The sequence below is a fragment of the Sturnus vulgaris genome, chromosome 12 (assembly GCF_052056855.1).
Source record: "Sturnus vulgaris isolate bStuVul1 chromosome 12, bStuVul1.hap1, whole genome shotgun sequence".
Classification (NCBI taxonomy): domain Eukaryota; kingdom Metazoa; phylum Chordata; class Aves; order Passeriformes; family Sturnidae; genus Sturnus; species Sturnus vulgaris.
Genome location: NC_142254.1, coordinates 3,530,620 through 3,550,104, shown reverse-complemented (window position 1 = coordinate 3,550,104; position 19,485 = coordinate 3,530,620). Strand labels below are relative to the sequence as shown.

The 19,485-nt window shown below is 38.7% G+C and overlaps 1 protein-coding gene across 3 annotated transcripts in view; it reads right to left on the bottom strand.

Moving 5' to 3' along the window:
• PEPD (peptidase D) overlaps positions 1–19,485 on the bottom strand; it is a 144,971-nt gene that overhangs the window by 109,866 nt on the left and 15,620 nt on the right. For all 3 annotated transcript variants that reach the window (XM_088171820.1, XM_088171819.1, XM_014881912.2), the window contains 4 exons: positions 12,808–12,871; positions 10,806–10,853; positions 9,193–9,254; positions 2,876–2,920 (listed from right to left, as the gene is read on the bottom strand). In XM_088171820.1, the coding sequence (XP_088027946.1) occupies positions 2,876–2,920; positions 9,193–9,254; positions 10,806–10,853; positions 12,808–12,871 (219 nt within the window). The remainder of the gene's footprint in view (positions 1–2,875; positions 2,921–9,192; positions 9,255–10,805; positions 10,854–12,807; positions 12,872–19,485) is intronic.

Here is a 19,485-nt window from a genome sequence, read left to right as displayed (position 1 = left end):
ACAGGAGTTCAAAAAAATGTTAAGAAGTTTGCAGCACAGATAGAAAAACCTCTGAAAACACAAAAAGCAAATGCACAGTTTTAAGACATTAACGTACAGATCAGTTTTCACAAAGAAATAATTACAGCTTTCCATCAAAATAATGCAAAATACAGAACATATGAAATCACATCAAACTATCAAACCCCATTTTCACTGAGCTTACAGAAAAATACAGTATATACAAAGAGAGCTGCACATTACTAAATGTTTACTTCTAGCAACAGCATGATTATGATAGACACTGGAAAATTACAGGAACAAAAGGCCATTTAGCTAAGTGTTGGTGTCAAAAAAACCTCCTGATTACTAAGGAGATAATTTGGACAAGTTTGAATGCTTTCTTCTGTCAGATGACATCTTCTTTTCAAAACACTGGAATCAATACTTAGCATATCCATTCACTATGAAATTTGAAATGGAAGCATTTAAATCTGAAATGAAACTTTAAAAATTTGTTTGGAAATACATCCACTCAATAAAATGAAAAACCCCCAAAAAACCTAAAACACTCTCTGCAAACTGCTGAAATCCAGCAGAAGGTTGAATTCCTGTGTTTTAACTTTAAGTTCCATACCAAGTCAGAAAATTATGAGCTCTTGAAAAAGTGAGCAAGAGAGGCAACAGATCCTTAACCACAAACACTTTGCCTCTTGTCAGTATTGAACCATTTTTCTGCATTTTATTAGAAGACTGTGTAATACTAGAGTTGGCTTTTGTAGCTCCCAGTTCTCCCTGGCTGGTTCAGAAAGCTCAGCCATTTCATCTCTAGCTGGCAGTTTGACAGCATGGCATATAGCAAAGTTTTTCTGACAAGTACCATGTAAAACACAGTAGTTCAGAGCTTGCCAAATCTGAAATGAAATGCATCCCTGCAAGGAGATGATTCAAAGGATGCAATTTCCTACCCCAGAATATAACCCAAAAGAATTCATCTTCCTAAAAGAAAAATTTTCTTAACTCTAAAAATACTGCTTTCCAAACAAACTTTCTTGGCTGGTAACTTGACATTCCAAGGAGATTTCTACTTTTGTAAGCTTTAATATACATGACCTGTCATTCACATGGTAATTTCACCAGACACTTAAATCCTAACAACCGTCTTTAGCATACTTCTCACTTAAAATGAAAGCCACTAAATTCAACAGAACCTTTAAAAACATTTCTGAATAGAATTCTGAGCTTTTTCTTTTCTTAGAATTTCCTTTCCTTGAAAGGCAGGTGTAGGGAAGGTGCAGACCAAGCACCTCTCTTCCATGAGGCTGCAGGAAAAGCTAAATCAGAATTGCAGGCTGCCACTCACAATTCACTGAAGAGATGATTCTTTCCACCCCAGCTCCAAGTGCTGCCTTTCTACTGCCCCGATGTTCCACCTCTCTCAGTACAATCTCCAGGGCACAGAATTTATGTTTGTCCATACTTGAGCTCCCTAAAGAAGATTTAATCACCCTTTAATTGAAACCCCAGAGGAGAAAAGCTTCTGTCACCTTGGTAAGGTAGATGGAAACAACCTGAAAGCTACCTTGGGAAAAAGTCTGCAGCCCTGCTCCAAAGCCTTCTGCAGCTAAAACTGCCACCTCTGTCCCTGTTGTCTTGCTGTATCTTCAGAGCAAAGCTTGGAAGTCAGACAGAGCCCTCTTAAATTCAGAAATCAAACCTCTAACATAACTTCTCTGTTTAGGAAAAGTAGAGGTGCAAATTCTATTAGGACAGAATGGGCAAGATGTAAAAATCATCCCCCTTACACTCATGAGCAGGAGCAGTAAGTCCACTAGCACAGCTCCAGGCCCATCCATGACTCAGGGATGGAGCAATGTCTACACAAAGCCTCCCCACTTCCCTTTTGCAGCTTTATGTCCTGCCAAGCAATGAAAAATATCTGCCACAACAGATATGTGACCTTTCAATAATTCGAAATGTTCTGAAATCACTGATGTTCCAAAAACATCTCCACAGTTTTCAAGCTGGCAATTAGCTGTAGATGGAGACAGCAGAAGATGGTTCTCAGCATATGTGCTGAAAATAAACTAAAAAGCATAATATGTAATAGCATGCAATACAATAGTCAGAGGGTGCACCTGTATTTTGTATTTTAAGCTAATCTGTCTTAACTAAGGATTTGCTTCCTCATTTCTAGATTAATACACAAAAAAAAAAAAAAAAAAGCTTAGATAAAAAACTAATTCATTAACAAAAATCCACTATGTTCTTTCTTCAGTGATTTCCTAAATGGAAAATTAGAGAGCCTTAGTTATGGAGCAATCCTGTGGACAAAGTCAGCAATGTTGACCAAAAGAGGAAAAGTGGTAAAATGGAGCAGCTTTGCACTTAGTCACACATCTAGTCTGTTTGTTTCAGATAGGATACAGCAGAATTCCCCAAGAATTACAAAGTACAGTTACATGAATAATAATTCAACAAAATTAAGGCTGTTAAAATAAATCCTGGAGAAGAAATGACACCTAATTAAATATTCCCTGTTTAGACAGAGTTTTGATCTACGTTTGATTTCTGTTGCTATAACATAAATTATCCTCAGTTCTTTCATTTACACAAATTCATATTTACATGAATGTGACTTCAACCCTAACACATCCTAGAGAAATGTGCATCCAGATGCAATGCTTAAGAAATGTTGCATAAATTCTTTGGTTTTCAATGCTGTTACCTAGCCCTATTATTGCATTTGTACATTATTTCCAGTCCATAACATGAAATCAAAATTAAAATTCCTGTGGTAAAGTAGGAGACTTCTGCTGAGGGAATCTCTCTGAAGCAATGGTACAGTATAAGCATGTTCAACACTACTTATAGAGAAAGATTTTATGTTACTCACCATTCTGCAATTTCAGGATGAAGAATCTTGTTGTTCACATTAAATCTAAAGAAACACAAAGACACTAATATTAAAAAGCAGCCAGACACAACAGAGACCACATACTCTTTTTTTTTTTTTTTAACTGTGTCTTCTCTGGGAAAGTAAAGTGAAAACAAGTGTTGTATGGGACTTCAGTAGAGAACCCAGTGAGAAGAATGCATTTAATTTTGGAATACATGAGACTGAACCAGATACATAATTTTAAGGATGTGTAGAAGCCAGCATAACAGTATGTTTGAGACATGCTTATCACACTTCTTTTGACAATGATAAAAGGTAAGGTTATCAGTTCACTGCTGTGAGTGTGGGCTGGACCAGACTGACCTCCACATGTTCCTTCCAAATTATTCCGTGATTTTTACTTTGTTCCTCAAACATCTCAATGAAATTAAACCCAGTGGGTTGCAGATTTCACCCTTTGTTTCATGTGCACAGAAGGTGGCCAGGTGATAAAGAAGCTTACTTAGAGGATGGTGAAAGGGAAAATGAGCTCTCCATGTCTTTGCCAATCTACAGAAAAGGCAAAGCAGAAGCTTCCAACTCACCTTGGCCTCTGACACTTCACTATTTTTCTGTTTACTTTCTACATGAGCAATTAATGTATTCTTGGAATGATTTTGAAGCTCTCTAAACAATAGCACTACAGTGGCCAATAAATAGAGTAAGGAGCTGAGTAATAAGGTGGAACACAAATGGATTTTCAAGCATTGTTAAAGGGGTTTTTTGCTTACAATTTAAATGCCTAAGGAGTGTTCTGCATCAAAGATATTTTTGTCTGCTCATGACTTTTGGCTCTCCAGTTAGAGTATTTAAGAGAATTAAAATGTTACCCAACAGTTAAAGCTCCCAACAGTTCTCCAAAAGAATGTTATAAGGCAACAGTTTATTTTCCCACATTTTTGAAGGAAAAAATTAAATCTATTCCAGGTTATTAACCACTCTTTATTCATCAGAAGGGACCAATGAAAGCACAAATCCAATTTTAAAAATTACTTGGAAGTCACTTTTAATTGTGTAAGGGTCTTCCTGCATCCTGAGAAAGCAGAACAAAAAACCTCTATGCTTCTCTTTTTCAGAAACAGATGCTCATAAACTTCTAAAACCCTAATAAGGAGAAGGCTAGTGGCTCTGTCTTCCTACACCAAGACACAAACCAACAACTTATTACAACATTCAACAAGGACAAGCTGTATGGTATTCAATGTTATGGGTATTAATGAGAAATCACTGTAAAAACAACTCAAGACAAAAAGCCACCCACCAGTCACAGAACAATGCATCATTATATAATAAAATTGGTCACTTGGAAACAAGAAAGTATCAAAAGGGCATATTTGCAATTTAATCATCACCATCTAAAAAATTATCATTTATGTACACCAATGCAGAAAAAATTCTACAATGGAAGAGACACAAAAATACAAATCTATATGGAATAAAATAGTAAAATCAATCTATGAAGAGTCTAAGAAGCCAAAAGCCTGAGCTCCCTGTGTGGCTGGAGAACACACCAAGTGACACCACCACAGAAAACCTAGACAGAATTATGCTGCAGCTGTAACAACAGACACAAAACCTTTCAATAATGACATCAGTATGTCAGACACAAAACTGATCACTGAAGGCAAATGTAAGGAGACAGTGCAGCACTGGAGTGTCCAACACCAGCTCTATCCAAACTGGAGTAAACTGACATTGTGGAGTAACAAAAGAAAATAAAGCACAGGGAAGGGCAGCTACAGAAGGCAGCTGACTTTGACTCTGAAAATCCACATCTCAAAAAACTGATTTGATCACTTTAGCCACAAGCACAAATGGATGAAATCAGAGGCAAATCAAATGAGCCAGACATGAACCTCATAAAAGAAGACTGTCTAACCCAAGCATTCAGAAAAGGGGGGAAATGATACACTGGTGTAGACTTAGAGCGGCTCACTCTTTTAGAAAAGCCATTTCAGCTACAATCCCCAGATTTTATCTTTCCTGGCAATAAAGGCTCTTCTTGAAGTTTGTGCTGCCAGAAATCCAAGTCTTGCTGGGTGGAACCACCTACTAAGTGGCAGTTCCTTAAAATTCTGGTTTGCTGTCAATTGGGGAAGCTCATTAAACACACAGAGAGGCAGCAGGATTGAATCAGGAGGGTGCTGGTGGGTGGAGAGGAGCCAGGAGGTCATCAGCTGAACAGAAGTTCTCTCTCTTACCTGAAATACAAACTTTCTGATGTAATGCCAACTAGAAAACAAGATGTTAGACCTCTGAGACACAGCATCAATCCACATGAGCCAGGGAATGTATTGTAGGTCACTTTCTCAGGGAAGTCAAAGATTAAGGACAGAACTGTCTCTGATGAGCTCCACTCATCTCATGGAAGCTGTGGGTCCTGTGTGAGTGGCCACAAGGCCACCTGTTTATAACTGTGAGACTTCTAAGGCTGACAACTCAAATTACACTTCAGTTACTGCTGTGGTTTAAGGATAGCTTTCTCCAATTTAGTGCTCTCCCTAAAACCATGGTAGACAGCAAACAACTTACTCATAACAAAACATGTACTACCTAATGTTAGGGGGATTAGGCAGTGCAATCTAATTTTACATTTTTCTGCAATTTGCAAATTGACAATACTTAGATGATGAGATATGTGGTCTTGAGGAAGAAAACAAATTGGCATTTGCTACAGCTGCAATCTGTAATGTATTAATGCTCCCATTTAATCAATGCAGAACTAAGAAATACTACACTTTAAGGCATGTCCAAATTGATTTCATACTCAGTTGTCCTTGCACATGCAAGACAAATTCATTAGTTAAAATAACCCTAGAAATCTACACCTCCCATATAAAAGCACTGCATAATGAGACCTCTTTTTGTCAGTTTAATGAATATACTGCGTGTGTCTACAGTGATAAAGATCTAAAACATAATCACACACAATGTTAGAATTTTCTCCTCTTCTTCACCATGGAAAGTCTCTGTCCTAATGATGATTTGGCTATGAAATATGAAAAGAGGAATTCAGTGCAAAACTTTAAACAATAGGTACATTGCTTCAACTGTCCATCATTTACTTCAATTGACTCTGAGGATGAAAAGACCCCTGCCAATACAGTGAGCAAAGATTTATTCAACAGTGTTTTAAAGCATATGGCACATTACTGTTCAACCCTACAGGTTAAAATCCATTTTCTGTATGGTGAGTCACATCCTCTCAAAGCATTTTTACATGGGCTACATAACTGATGTGCTAAGATTAAAGAAAATCCTGCACATTCTCCAGTCTGAAGAATGGATCCATGAATTAGGAAAAAAGCCTGCAAACACAGAACCGGCCTCTATTACCAAATAGAAATATTAATTTCTAGAAAAGAAAGTGCTAGAACTACTTTAGAAATCTGCCTTCTGGGGCAAGTGAGCAATCCACTTCTGCAGGATTCCAAAGAGCTGCAAACAGAGCTCAGCTGAGGGGAGTCACCAGGAGCAGCACCAGGAAACAGTCCAGGCCTGCTGTGTTAAGCCCTGTCCCAGGCTGGGCCCTCACTGACCCTCTGCTGAGCAGGGACCACTGGCCTCTGTCCCCACAGCCTGTAGCAACAGACCAGCTTTTCTGAAGGACAACACCCCTTGCTATATGAGAGAGTTACACATAAACTAATGGAGACCATTAAATAATTCACCACCATAGACTCTATAATCAGGATAGAATCAAGCTTAGCATGACAAAAATAACTTCAGGGTTATCTTCAGGGCACAGAAATGACCCACAACCACAGCAGTCATTTTGTCTCCAATGACTATTTATGACAGTAGAAAAATTAACCAAATAGCTTAGGTAGTAATGTTCCAGAAGAAGTTCAAAAGGTTCCAAAAGTAAGACAGGGGAGCAACATCACTAGGGCAAGAAAAACACAGCTCCTGACAGAAGCAGATGAACAGCCTGCAAAGAGAGTAAGATTCACCTTTTTCAGGAAATCAGACATTATTTTCATTATTATCCACCATGAAATATCCCCCACACCCCCACTGGGGCAGGTCAACCTAGGAGAAAAAGGACATATGGGAGCAAGAGAAACACAAAACGGTCCTAGCAGGAAATTAGATCCTGGCCAGGAAGCCAGAAAACAAAACAAACATCTCAGGTGTAAAATAGAGCATCATGGCCTGGCTGAGGCAAGGACTGAGAGAGCCAGCAAGGCACAGTCACAGGCAGGCAGGCAGGAGGGAGCACAGTTTGCAGGAACACATTGCTGTGCGTGTAATCTTCCTGGAAACAATCAATACATCTGAAATATATCTTTCTGTAATGGAAACAATTGCAATAGACAGTTACACAATTCTGAGGCAAGCAGAGTTTAAAAGGAAGCCCAGCCCCTCCTCCAGACCATCAGTTACCCCCGGCACGTGGAGCAAGCACGAGCCCACCAGAGCCACCACAGCCCAGGAGAAGACACAAATGGAATCAGGGAGATCAAAGAAAGGCTGGAGTGACAAGTGGTTTGAAGGCATGGTCTCTGTCAGGAGAGTTGACCCAACAACAAAATCAGTGCATGCTCTTCCATACTGTGAGCTTGGGAGGAGAAGGCACCAACCAGAGCTGTCAAAGGCAGCAAAATGAATGACCCAGTGCCTAGGGCTGGACAGGGATGAACATGTGCCAAGTCTCAAAAGAGAAATACCTGCTAACAGCTGGAAATCCCTGCTAGGAATGGAGAAGCACTCTTCCTGGAGCACATGGACAGCATGTTTCACACTAACTGAGAAGCCAATGCTTAAATATCATTATGTCTTGTAGGACACACTCTATTAAAATCTCAAATGAAGTGCTAAATGGAGTGGCTTCCTAGCTTTATGTTGACTAGTGAATGGGCTACTAATTAAACTCTTTAAATGGAGTTTAGTGAAATTCAGGGTAAAAAAGGGGATTTTGGTAGTTCAAACAGACTTTTGTACCTCATTCCAATTAAGAATTGCTGGTGAAGTCAATAACTGTTTATATTTCATGTGGAGGTGTATCAGAGAAAACTGGAGATATTGCTCCACACAGATTTTGGAGTCCACCTGTGTGTGGAGAGTGTAAAATGAGTATCTACTTGGACAAAGCAACAGAACTCTCACTGGAAAGGATGCCAAACACTCATCAGAAGTGACCTGCATGTACTGTGGAGTAATTCATACTAAACTCAGTGAGCATAAAAGATGTGCCTGGCACCTTGTTCCCAATATCCCTCACAGAACCATTACATTCCCATTTAGGATGCAGAGAGGAGAACTAAGTAATTATGAAATCAGATTCCAGATTTCAGAATCACTTGACACAAAGAAAGAAAGAATCCCAGCACAAAGCATGTTCAGACCATACAAATGTGTGCCCAGACTTGCAGCAAATTCTGTGCCCTACCATCTTCATTGTAGAATTAACATGCTGTTAACAGAGGAGGATGGAAAAAAAATATAGTGGGGTGACTGGGAGCCAGCTATCATAAAAAATGCTCAGCATCTCAGCACAACTGTTTATTTTAACAGGATTTTTAATGAGGAGGAACTTTTTGCTATACACTTGAGCTAAAAACAGAAAATTATCTTCTTTGAAAGATATTGTAACAGAACAGACAATTGTATTTCATTAAAAATTGAGGCCATCATCCTCATATCCCAGAGCAAGCTGTGATGTATTTCTATTTACTGCCCTTTCAAAATACTGCATGCAGGAAGACATTTCACCTCACTAGTAGCCAAACTTCATAAAAAGACAGCATTAAGGGACACTAAAAGCTCACATCTAGACAGAGAAATGATTATTTCTTTTTTTGTGATTTGTGATTTTATTTTACACCTGTAATGTAACATTTTTTCAGAAGACTGTGCATAACCAGAATCCCTAATATCTAGATTAATAATGTACAATGAACTCAGTAAGAGAAAGAAGCAACTCTTAAAGATTAATTTTTCTTCAATCTGAAAATCATATGTTCCAATCCCAAAAGTGGAAATGGATGCACGAGGATGGGTTTATTTGGTTTTAAATAGCTGCAGTGTAAACACAGACAAAGAGAAAATTTGGATTCACTTAGCTAAAAGAGAGATTAAAAGAAAAAAAACAACTGACTGTATTTCAAGTCATTAGAAACAGGGATCAAAATTTCTTTGGAAATAAAATGTTTGGCATCTGATCTGCCATTCAACATCCTTTCATTAAGAGAAAACATCATTTAATTTGAAATATAAAATGAATTCAACATAACCATGTAACAATTAATGTACAAAAAAGCTGTGTCACTTACTGGCTGATCCCCTCAAACGAAGCTTCTTTGGAGACATTTCCACTATCAGTATTAATACCACGCTGGGAAGAAAAAGATTAAAAGGACTGTGATTCTCAGCCAAACACATGTATTTAAAATTTAAATCATGGGGAGAACTTGATTGCAGTAAGTATTTGGGAAAACTTACACATAAGTGTACCTGAATCACTATAAATAAAAACCCCCAACTGTTTGTTCAAACACAGTCCAGTACAAGAAATAATCAGTTCCATAGCAGACCAGCACAGAACTCAGGTCAGGATGTGCTGCTTAGGAAAAAGGCAAGCTTTGATTTCTAATGCCCTTACATCTTGAAAGGGAGGTGTGAAACTATAATATAATTATACAGGGCAAGAGAATGAAAAATAGGCAGGGTTTCTTCTAAAGTCATTTAATATTAAAATAAATTATTATGCAATGCCTTGGCAATGTTACTATTTAAATTTGCTTGCTGCTCCCCTACAGCTTTCCATTCAAGCAAGCAGCATAAGCAAGAGTATTTTGGCTGCCACACAGCAGATGAACACTTGTGACACGTGCCTGGGGAACCCTGCAGAGCAGCAGCTCTGGAATGAGACCACAGGAGGAGAGGACCAGCTTTCCATTCAGTAGCAGACAGAGAAATGCTCTTCCCTTCTCTGAATACTTCTTCACAGCAGTGGGAGGAATGTGAAAGCACCACAGCACCCTCCTCTCAGCCAAAAATTATGTGAAAATTCCTGATTACAACAGGATGCTCCCAGAGTGGTAACTACTCAACAACTCCATGGGAAGAAATGCACAGTAAGAAGCACAAGATAGTCAAATATTCAATTTCTCTCATTTCTCTTAAAGAACATGAAATTAAGACATAAGGGCATCTTTTAAGTGTATATGTGAGTATAAAAATATAAGTGAAAGAAAGACTGAAAAATATTTAGGGCCTCTATGCTAAATGGATAAAGAATTCAGATCTGAGGCCATATAACTTCCTAAGGAGGGATTTTTTTGTTAAGATTTCTGTCTGGTCTCTATCATAGGAAAACAAGAAATCCAGGAGCTGCCACTGCATTTGCTGTAAGGGAAACTCAGAGTCAGCAAATAATTTTAATAAAGACTGGAGACAATAAAACAGATAGTAAGAGTTTACAAAACACCTGTAAAGCAGGGTGGGAGAGAGGTGATGGGGAAGGAGAAACTTGCAGTCTTTGCCTCCAATCATTCATGCTTCTTCCCAAGAAATAAGCAAGCACCATTCAAAATATTTAGCAAGCAGAAAGCCCCAAATATGTTCATGATATGGCCAGAACAGCATAAAAGGAAAAAGGGATTTGAAGTCAGTATAGATAGGCTGGAGGCCATCATGGTCAATAAGCTTGTCATGTTTTACCAGAAAACCAATACAGCTTCTGCAGACAGAATGCAGACTGGATGAGGCTAGAGGATACAAATCTTGAAATCATGGAGGAGCCAGACACTAGACTGCTATACATGGGTGACCTCAAACTTGGTGTAAAAAGGGGAGGTAAAAATAGAGAATGACAGTGCAAAGAAATGCTGAATAAACTGGTACCCTTATTGAAGAAATTTAGTATTTTCAGATTATGACTTACCAAAGTCAAAAGTACAGCAGGTTTCTTTGAAGCCAGTACGCTGGATATCTAAAAAGAGGTTTTAGATTACTGTTATTAATCTTTCTTCCTCATAACCACATTGATACCAATTTCATCAATATTCACTGTATATAAAGCAAATGAGCTGCAAAGACAAAAATGTTCCTCTGATACCTTTCAGATATTGTAGTATTACCTGAGACATGCAACAAGAGATAGCAGAATACAAAATATTGACAGAACCACAGTGATCAAGTTGATTGTGTCCTTTAGATATAAATACCAACTATAACTCATGTCTACTGTCATCATTAGGAAGACACAACATAGGAGTCAAAAAGTAGTAATGTCACACAGAAATAAGGAACAGCAGGGTACTCCATCTTGCACATATAACACTTGCATTAATATTATTACTGCAATGTGCTAAATGCTTAACAAAGAATATTTACTGTTCTTCTCACTGGGTCACTTCTAATGACTAATCCTTTTATTAGGCTCCTTCAGTGTCCTTCAAACATTCACAAACTGACAACAAAATCACTGGGCTTTCAGACCTGCTGCAGAAGGGTGGGTGCTGAATTACACATACCTTGAGGCAATGAACACATGACACAGCTTCATGGAGCAATATTCTATCAACTTTAAATCACCTTAATAGCACACTACTAATATTAACAAAACCAAGTATATGGTAGGAAAGTTCAAAAATATCAATTGCACCCTTTACTTTTTTTTGTTTCTTAATCTCATGAATTATCAGGATAACACACCTATACATGTTCACTGACAAAAAACTATTCTATAAAAAAGGCCCCTTGTGTCCTAATGGTGGAAAACCAATTCCTCAGCAAACAAGGCAAAAGTTATAGAAGGAACTGTTGAGAGCCAGTTATGCAAGCTTCAACAGCTTCCAACTTCAATACATGCAGTCCAGGTCAAAAGCAGCCTTCGTTTTTAAATTTATTTACTGGTCCACATAAAGAGCTCTTTTTCCTATCCATTAAGTTTTTAAGCAGTAAAAAAGCAGTGAATAGAACTGCAATAAAGATATTTGTTGACAGAAAGTGACCCAAAACGACTAAAGTGAATGTGATTTTTAAAAATAAAACATGTATTTTCTACTTGCAATTTATGAGCACTGGAGCACCTGAACACTACAGGACTTCAACTCACACATGGCAAAAATCAACCTCTCCATAGCTCCCTCCACTTCCAGCTTCTGACATACTGATCAAACTTTACTTTGTTGCTGGACTCATTATCAAAATTAAATGAAACCTCCTCACAGCTGATGAGAGCAAAACTTTTGGTCTAGAGAGCCAGAGTTAGTGTTCTATGGGAACAGAAGAATCAGAGGAGTCTTCTTTAAGCTGCTCTCCATGAAAGTGCCACACAGAGCTTGGCAGGAATTCTGTCCTCACCTGCTGAGCCTTCCTGCCAAAGAAACCATTGCTGGCCAGGTGCACAAGTGCACAAACATCTGCTCAGAAATTAAATCTGAAACCTAACTAAGCAAGGCACACTTGCACTGAGAAATGGGAATATATTTGCTTATTCAAGTAATAGGCTGATTCTGTAGAAAATAAGAGTGAGGCAGGCAGCCTTTCCCAACAGCTTTTTGGAGGCATAAAAGGAACATAGGCTCCTAAGTCAGAGCTAGGACATGCAACCTCCTTGACAGTAATCTCCTCAAATCTCAAAGGCAATCCAAAAAAATTTATTGTATTGGATAAAGCCACACACTGACAGGTGTGGCTCATCATGCACAAAACGTGTTTATGAGAGTGCCTTTGGATTAAGAATGTGGTCAGATCAAAACAGCCTTAAAAAATATTTACAAGTGCTTTTTAAGATAAAAGGACATTTTCCAGTAACAGAGAAGATCCCACCAAGTCAGGAGACATCCAGTAAGGAGGAGACTAAAATTAAGCAAAGTCATTGCCACTCACTGTGATTTTGTATTCACAGAAAAAAATATTCAGAGACACAGACAACTCACCTCAGTCACATAGTGGGCTTCATCCACAGCATATTTGTTCTTGAAGAATTCAGGGGGATGAATCCTTTGGAAAACAACAAAAAGAAATATTTGGGTTTAGCTTTGCTCGTATATTTAATAAGGCCACAGACAAAGAAATAATATTCTCTACTACACAACAATAGAATCAGATAAGAGGAATGTTTTACTAATCTTATCTTTAACTCTATTTCTCAAAAGAAGAGATTACATAGAAAGTTGCCACGGCTACAAAAATCAGTGTGCTTTTATCCAGTCCATGCTTAGATAGCACAGTCTCCTCAGAATGAAAGCGGTTTTTTCCCATTCTAGGCAAGACAGTTTTGTTAGGGACTTCTGCCATGCCATTTATACCCAACTTTCCAGCTCACCAAACTTTGGAAGGATGTGGAAATAACAAAAGGCCAGCCTGCCCTGTGTTACATTCAAAGAATGAATAAAACATTCACTTTTTACCCTGGTAACTGCTCTAGCAGACTGAGGGCTATTAAGACATGGGCTCTGCTGCCTCTATTCTTCAGGACACCAGAGATCCACTCCCCTAAGCCAACAGAGCAGGCAACTTTACAAGCCCATGTCCAAAACTAAATCTCTTCTACTCTTTTCTCCTGATATCCAGCCAGAGACATTTTTCTAAAGGCAAGAAGAAGGTGAAGGATCTGCTTGCAGTCCCTCCAGGGCTCTCCTGCAGTATTCTGTACCCGTGGCTGTACTGCTCATTCCTTTTACTGAATGGTAGCAGCCATCCAGGAGACTTCAGCCTCTGATTACAATCTCCATGTCCCCAACACTGAAATAAATACAACCTCTGTAATCCTGAAAATGTGCTCTCAAAATAATAAAATCACCCAGTTATATCTCCTTCCACCAAGAAAACATTTCTTTACTTCCAGAGTAAAGAAAACAGGAGAAAAAGCCATGACTGGAAGTGCTGGAGCTCAGAGGATCCCGTGCATTTTGCTTCCTGAGCGACAGCAGGAGAGCAAGTGATGCATGCAGGACTAAAGCTCCAACTGTGTCAACACCACACAACAAGAGCACAAGACATCTGGGGAAAGAATAAATGAGGCTGGAGGCCAAAGAGCATTTCCAACCCTTGCAGTGAGGACCATCAGAAGTGGTGGGGCAACCAGCTCAGCACCTTGAGGAGCTGCTCCACACTGCAGCACGTGCCAGAGCTGCTGGCAGTACCAGGATGCTGCAGCACTGCCTTATGTTCACTTCTTTAATCTTGTGTGCTCCTTTATCACTTACAGTTCTTCATGCTCTAAACAATACTTGGCTGTGATGTGAACAACATGAAACTTTTTATGGTGTTCTCAAGCAGAAAATCACTGATTTTAAAAAATTTATTAGCTGTGAAAGTACTACTCGAAAGTAACACAAAATTATCTCATTATATGTTCCCTTTTGCAATACTCCTTGTGTCTCTTCCTATCAGTGGCAGAGATTTCAAAGTAATTATCATTTATCTTTACTCTCTGGCTAATTTAAAATAACCCACCATATCCTCTTATCTTTATATACCCTCTATATTATAGCTCCCTTACCTCCAACTTTTGCATACTCTGTTTCCCCTGCAGGCATCTCCTTATTCTTCCTTCATTCCTCATACATCTAAGTATTTTAATAATCCAGAAACATGATAAATAGATTTAGCACCTTCCAGTTTTGTTCTCTTTTACAGTTTTAATCAATTCACCTGGTATCAGAAGAATCCCAACTGTAAAACCAGCTAATATATGGCCAATGGTAATTTATGGTAACATATGCTCTTTAGAGCAATACATCCAAAGCACCTTTTTATAATTAGTTACATTGTTTAAATCAAATAACTGTTTAATTTAAAGTAAATATTTCATAAAAGTATACCCACAAGTGTGCTAGATTTCACTCACTTCATTTAAACCAGTTAAAGTAAGAATAGGTTTCATTTTCTATGTCTCCAATAAGGAAATTTCTCTTTTCCCAAGCTCTTTCTCAACTTCTTTTTTGTTCTTGCTGCTGCTAGTTGCCTCCTATAATAGTGTAGCCTACAGCACACAGCCACTAATTTAATTCTTCAGTTATGGTTAATATTAATCTGTTCCAGCTTTAATCCCTCCAACATCTCTTTTTATGTACACTATGACTCTTTTGAGGAACAAAAGTGGCTCATCATTCTTGCAAGGCTGAGGAATTTTTCTCTAAGAGAAAGTGAACGGCAGCTTCCCACAATCCTCCATCCTCTCCCTCAGTTATTAAACTAGGTCATCGTTGAGATACTTTTGACTTCATCAGGCCTAATGACAAGCTGCCATGATTCCCAGATGTCATCCTCCCTGCTCATCCTCTTGCTATCTCGCTCAAAAGTCAGAAAGTTTTAGCATGAAGTTGAGAGCCAGACTTCTCAGCTCCTCTCTGAAGCACCCACAGCTCTGCCTCACTTTTTTTAGTCACTTAGCACCTCCAACTAGATGGAAAAATAAATTCATATACTTCCCACAAACTACCATCCCACAGGAGCCACGATGCTCCAGTGATGAAGCTGTTTCTCCCACTGGGAAGATTTCTAAGACCAGCTCTATTGCAGAACCACAGAGGTGCAAGGAGAAAGTGTACATAAAGCCTGTATCAGAGCCAAAAAATTCTATGCTGTCACATACAGAAAAGCAGTATAGAAAGCAATCAAAGGTCAAGGAGAAGGAGAAGCAAGAGAAGAAAAGCATGCCAAGGGAGGCAATTCTGCCCCTCTGCCCCCCAGGTGAGACCCTGAGCACCTGCAGAGCTGCCCCAGCCCTGGGCCAGCACAGCGAGGAGCTGGAGCTGCTGAGAGAGCCCAGAGGAGGCTCCAGGATGAGCAGAGCATGGAGCAGCTCTGCTGGGAGGAAAGGCTGGCACAGCTGGCATTGTTCACCTGCAGAGGAGAAGCTTTGGGCTGAGCTCAGGGTGGCCTTGCAGGGCCTGAAGGAGCTGCAGGAAAGATGGAGAGAGACAATTGGCAAGGGCTGGAGGGACAGCACATAGGGAATGGCTGCCAGTGGCAGAGGGCAGGGCTGGATGGGATCTTGGGCAGGAATTGTTCCCTGGCAGGGTGGGCAGGGCTGGCACAGGGTGCCCAGAGCAGCTGTGGCTGCCCCTGGATCCCTGGCAGTGCCCAAGGCCAGGCTGGATGGGGCTATTGGAAGCCTGGGATAGTGGAAGGTGTCCTTGCCCATCGTGGGAGGCTGGAAGTCAATGATCTTTAAAATCCTTTCCAACCCAGGCCATTCTATGATTCTGTGATCCTCAATGGTACCTTTCCATAATCTCTCTACTCTCTTCCATTTTTTCCCCAGTTTAGTGGGGCTCAATGACAGATAATTATGCAAAACATGGTAGTTACTGTAAAAAGCACCAGTGCAGAGTTCCTGAACCGATAAAGGGCTCAGTATCCATTTTTATGTAATTTGAATGCAAAACAGGCTAAAGCTAGCACTGATCACTGTTGTCACAGGGTATCTGCCATGAAAGGCTCACTGGCATAATGAAAATCAGAAGTTACATTCAGATATCATAATTTCAAGTACATCTGATACTTCCCAGGGATGAGGAGTACGTTTCTCCACAAATGACTCTCAAGAAGCTAGAGTAAGTTAACTGGTTACAACTTTTAGGTTTGGCTTTGTCATTTGTAACGCTGCTATGGGCTGCCAGTTTTAGAATTCTGATTAATCACTGCAGAGACTACGTGTGAAAAACCCCACAGCAAACCATAAATTAATTAGAAGGATTACCCAAGTGGAAGATATGATCCCAGATATTATTGAATCATGCCTATTTACCTATAAAAAATTAACCCCAACCCTTTTATAAACAGATGTGAACAGATGCAAGGACCTAATTTTTACAGGCTTCAGGCAGGGGCTTGGGGTGTGCAGAGTTGTTTGGATTCCCTGACAACACAACTTGGCAAAAACCCACAGAGAGTAATGCACATCAGCCCCAAAAAGGCTCAATATCCTTTCCCTATTGTTTTATAACTCCAGCCAAGCAAATACCAGTGTTAAATAGAATTGTCAATAGTTAACTTGCAGAATAACAGGAGTCATCATTTTCTCTTACAGTGGAAATAAGGAACTCCACACTCCTGGAACATGCCCATGTACACAAGGCCAAGCATCTAGACAAAAATCTGGGAGTTCTGCACTGATATCCATTTACATGAACATGGTCCTCATTTTTCTCATTTTCTGCCACAAAAGACCCCTTAAACAAGAGGCTGTCTCTACTTCATCACTCACAATTTGTCCCAATTCCTGGTGAGAGAGCTCGAGTTATTTTGAGGTAAACATTAAGCCGTTCACTTTCTGCTGTTGCTTATCAAGCAACTCCTCTCTCTTCCATGTTTTTCTACCCCATCTAAATCACCTGCTTGGTTTCTTATTCTCAAGATTTTCAGTGATTGGGAAATGCTGAAGATGGCCTAAAGACGTGAAGCTATATTTTATCTTATATTTTTATTCTTACACACTGCCTTATTTTAACAGCCACGGTTTTATTTAAGCACCAAATATTGAAGATTCATCCTTCAATGATAACAAGTGACAACTTTATTTTAAACAAAATTCTACTCAGGTAGCAATGGAAAAAAAGAGGTGGGGGAGCAGCAGTAAAACTCACTGTAAAAATGCAGTGTGAAACATGAAGTCAGAGAGTAAATTCATACCTTACAATAACTGTACTTCATTTCTCTTACACACATTTATCAAACACAAAAGCCACCAGCAAAAGTGTAAGGGAGCACATTATTAAAAACTAGTAATCACAGATCCCAGTCAGTTATTCACCTTAGTGAAAAAATCCAAGTTTATTCTAAACTTTTCCATTAGGTTTAACTAAATTCACATGGTACATGATGGCCTGTTTAAAAACCAGGATGCTTCATCAAGTCACAACCAAATCACACCAGTTCAGATTCTGCCAGACCCCATTATTAGGACTGGTTTCACTTTGATGTGATCCTCAAATAGGAATATAACACTGACTCTTCTGTTTATCCATCAGCAAGATGAACAGCTATGATAGTTCTATAAATCACTATAAATACACCCAAAATTCATTTTAAAGCTTTTACATATTTGGACAATATTCAAATCACAATTTCTTTGCAGCAGTTTATCAACCATGTTTTGTTTCCACTTTAAACCCAATAAAAAATTTGGTCTCATTGTCTAAAAACATTTTAAACCTGTTGTTCATTACATTGCACAAGAATTCATAACACAAATCTTAAGAGATTTGTACAAATTTGACATTACTGTAAGAATTCCATTAAGCAACATTTCTTTGTATGCTAAAGGACTCTGGAGCAATAGTCTTGTAATGCCAACATGATAAAAAGTGTTCCAGTTTTCAGAACTGTACTCAGAAAAGAGGTAAAATTAGATGGATCTAAATCACAAATGCCAAAGAAAAATTGTGAACAGAATTTATAACAGTTGATAGCTATTCCTGAAAGAAACACATCTAAGCCACCTGTTAATATATTTGCAGCCTAATTGCTGATACACATTTTAGGTATATGCTTTCATTTGCATCTAAATATTCATCCAAACTTCAATATATTTAACACTTATTCCTAAAGGTTGCTTTGTATTTCCATGTTTCAGTGCTTCTAGGACAGATTTTCAGTTTTTGGTTTTTCCAGTGCATCTGCTCTAAAATAAAATTCAGCTTTTCATTGGCATTTTAGTTGGAGTTCGTAGTTCAAGATTAGTTATCTCACTGCATAGCCTAGAATGTAGAATATTCATGTAGGAGAAAAATATTCCAAATGGTATGTTCACTAGGACTATTAAACAAATTATACACATTTAATGTTAAGATTTGAATGGTTTCAGAAAATTCCTTAAGTCCTCACATTGACCTTTTTTGTGTTTTACAGCTGTTCTGGAAGAAAGGTGTTTTACTGCACTGTTACATAGAAAAGAAAGCAATAGGTGTTGCCTACCATAAGCACCAATGTGATGTAACTGCTCTTCTGCAAAATGAAATATTAACTTAATATCAAATGGCACAGACAACAAAGCAGAATTCTGGATGTCTGACCACACATGCTATCACTGAATTTATATTAGGGCAAATAATGGGAATTAATTACAATTTCTAATCACTGTATCTGGCTTTTGCATGAAAAAACAAACAAAAACCAAAAACAAACAAAAAACCACACACACACACAAAAAACCCAAAAAACAAAACAAAAGAAACCCAAAACCAACCAACCAGCAAAACCCAACAGCATTTATTTAAAAGGAGCTGTAGGAATCTCAAAATAACCAGTCACCAACCATTTTGAGGAGCTCCTACTATGTCAGGGAAGAAGAGTCTTATTATCTTTAGGATCCACAGCTCCTGACAGATACCAGAAAGTGATGTTTTCACAAGCAGTAATTAAAAGTAAAGATTAATATAGTTGGAATAATAACAGAATAGATCAATAACAAAATACAAAATAATGTTCAGGGCACAGTACTCTCCTAATAGGTTCTGCAAGTTTTATTGCCTAAAATACATGACAAATTGTTCAAGCTTTTATCACAACATCAGGAGAGGATGATTCTTGATGTAGTGAGACAGCAAGACTAAAACTAGTGAACTTCACAGTAAAGATTTCTGCTTCTTCCATTCAACCCTGAC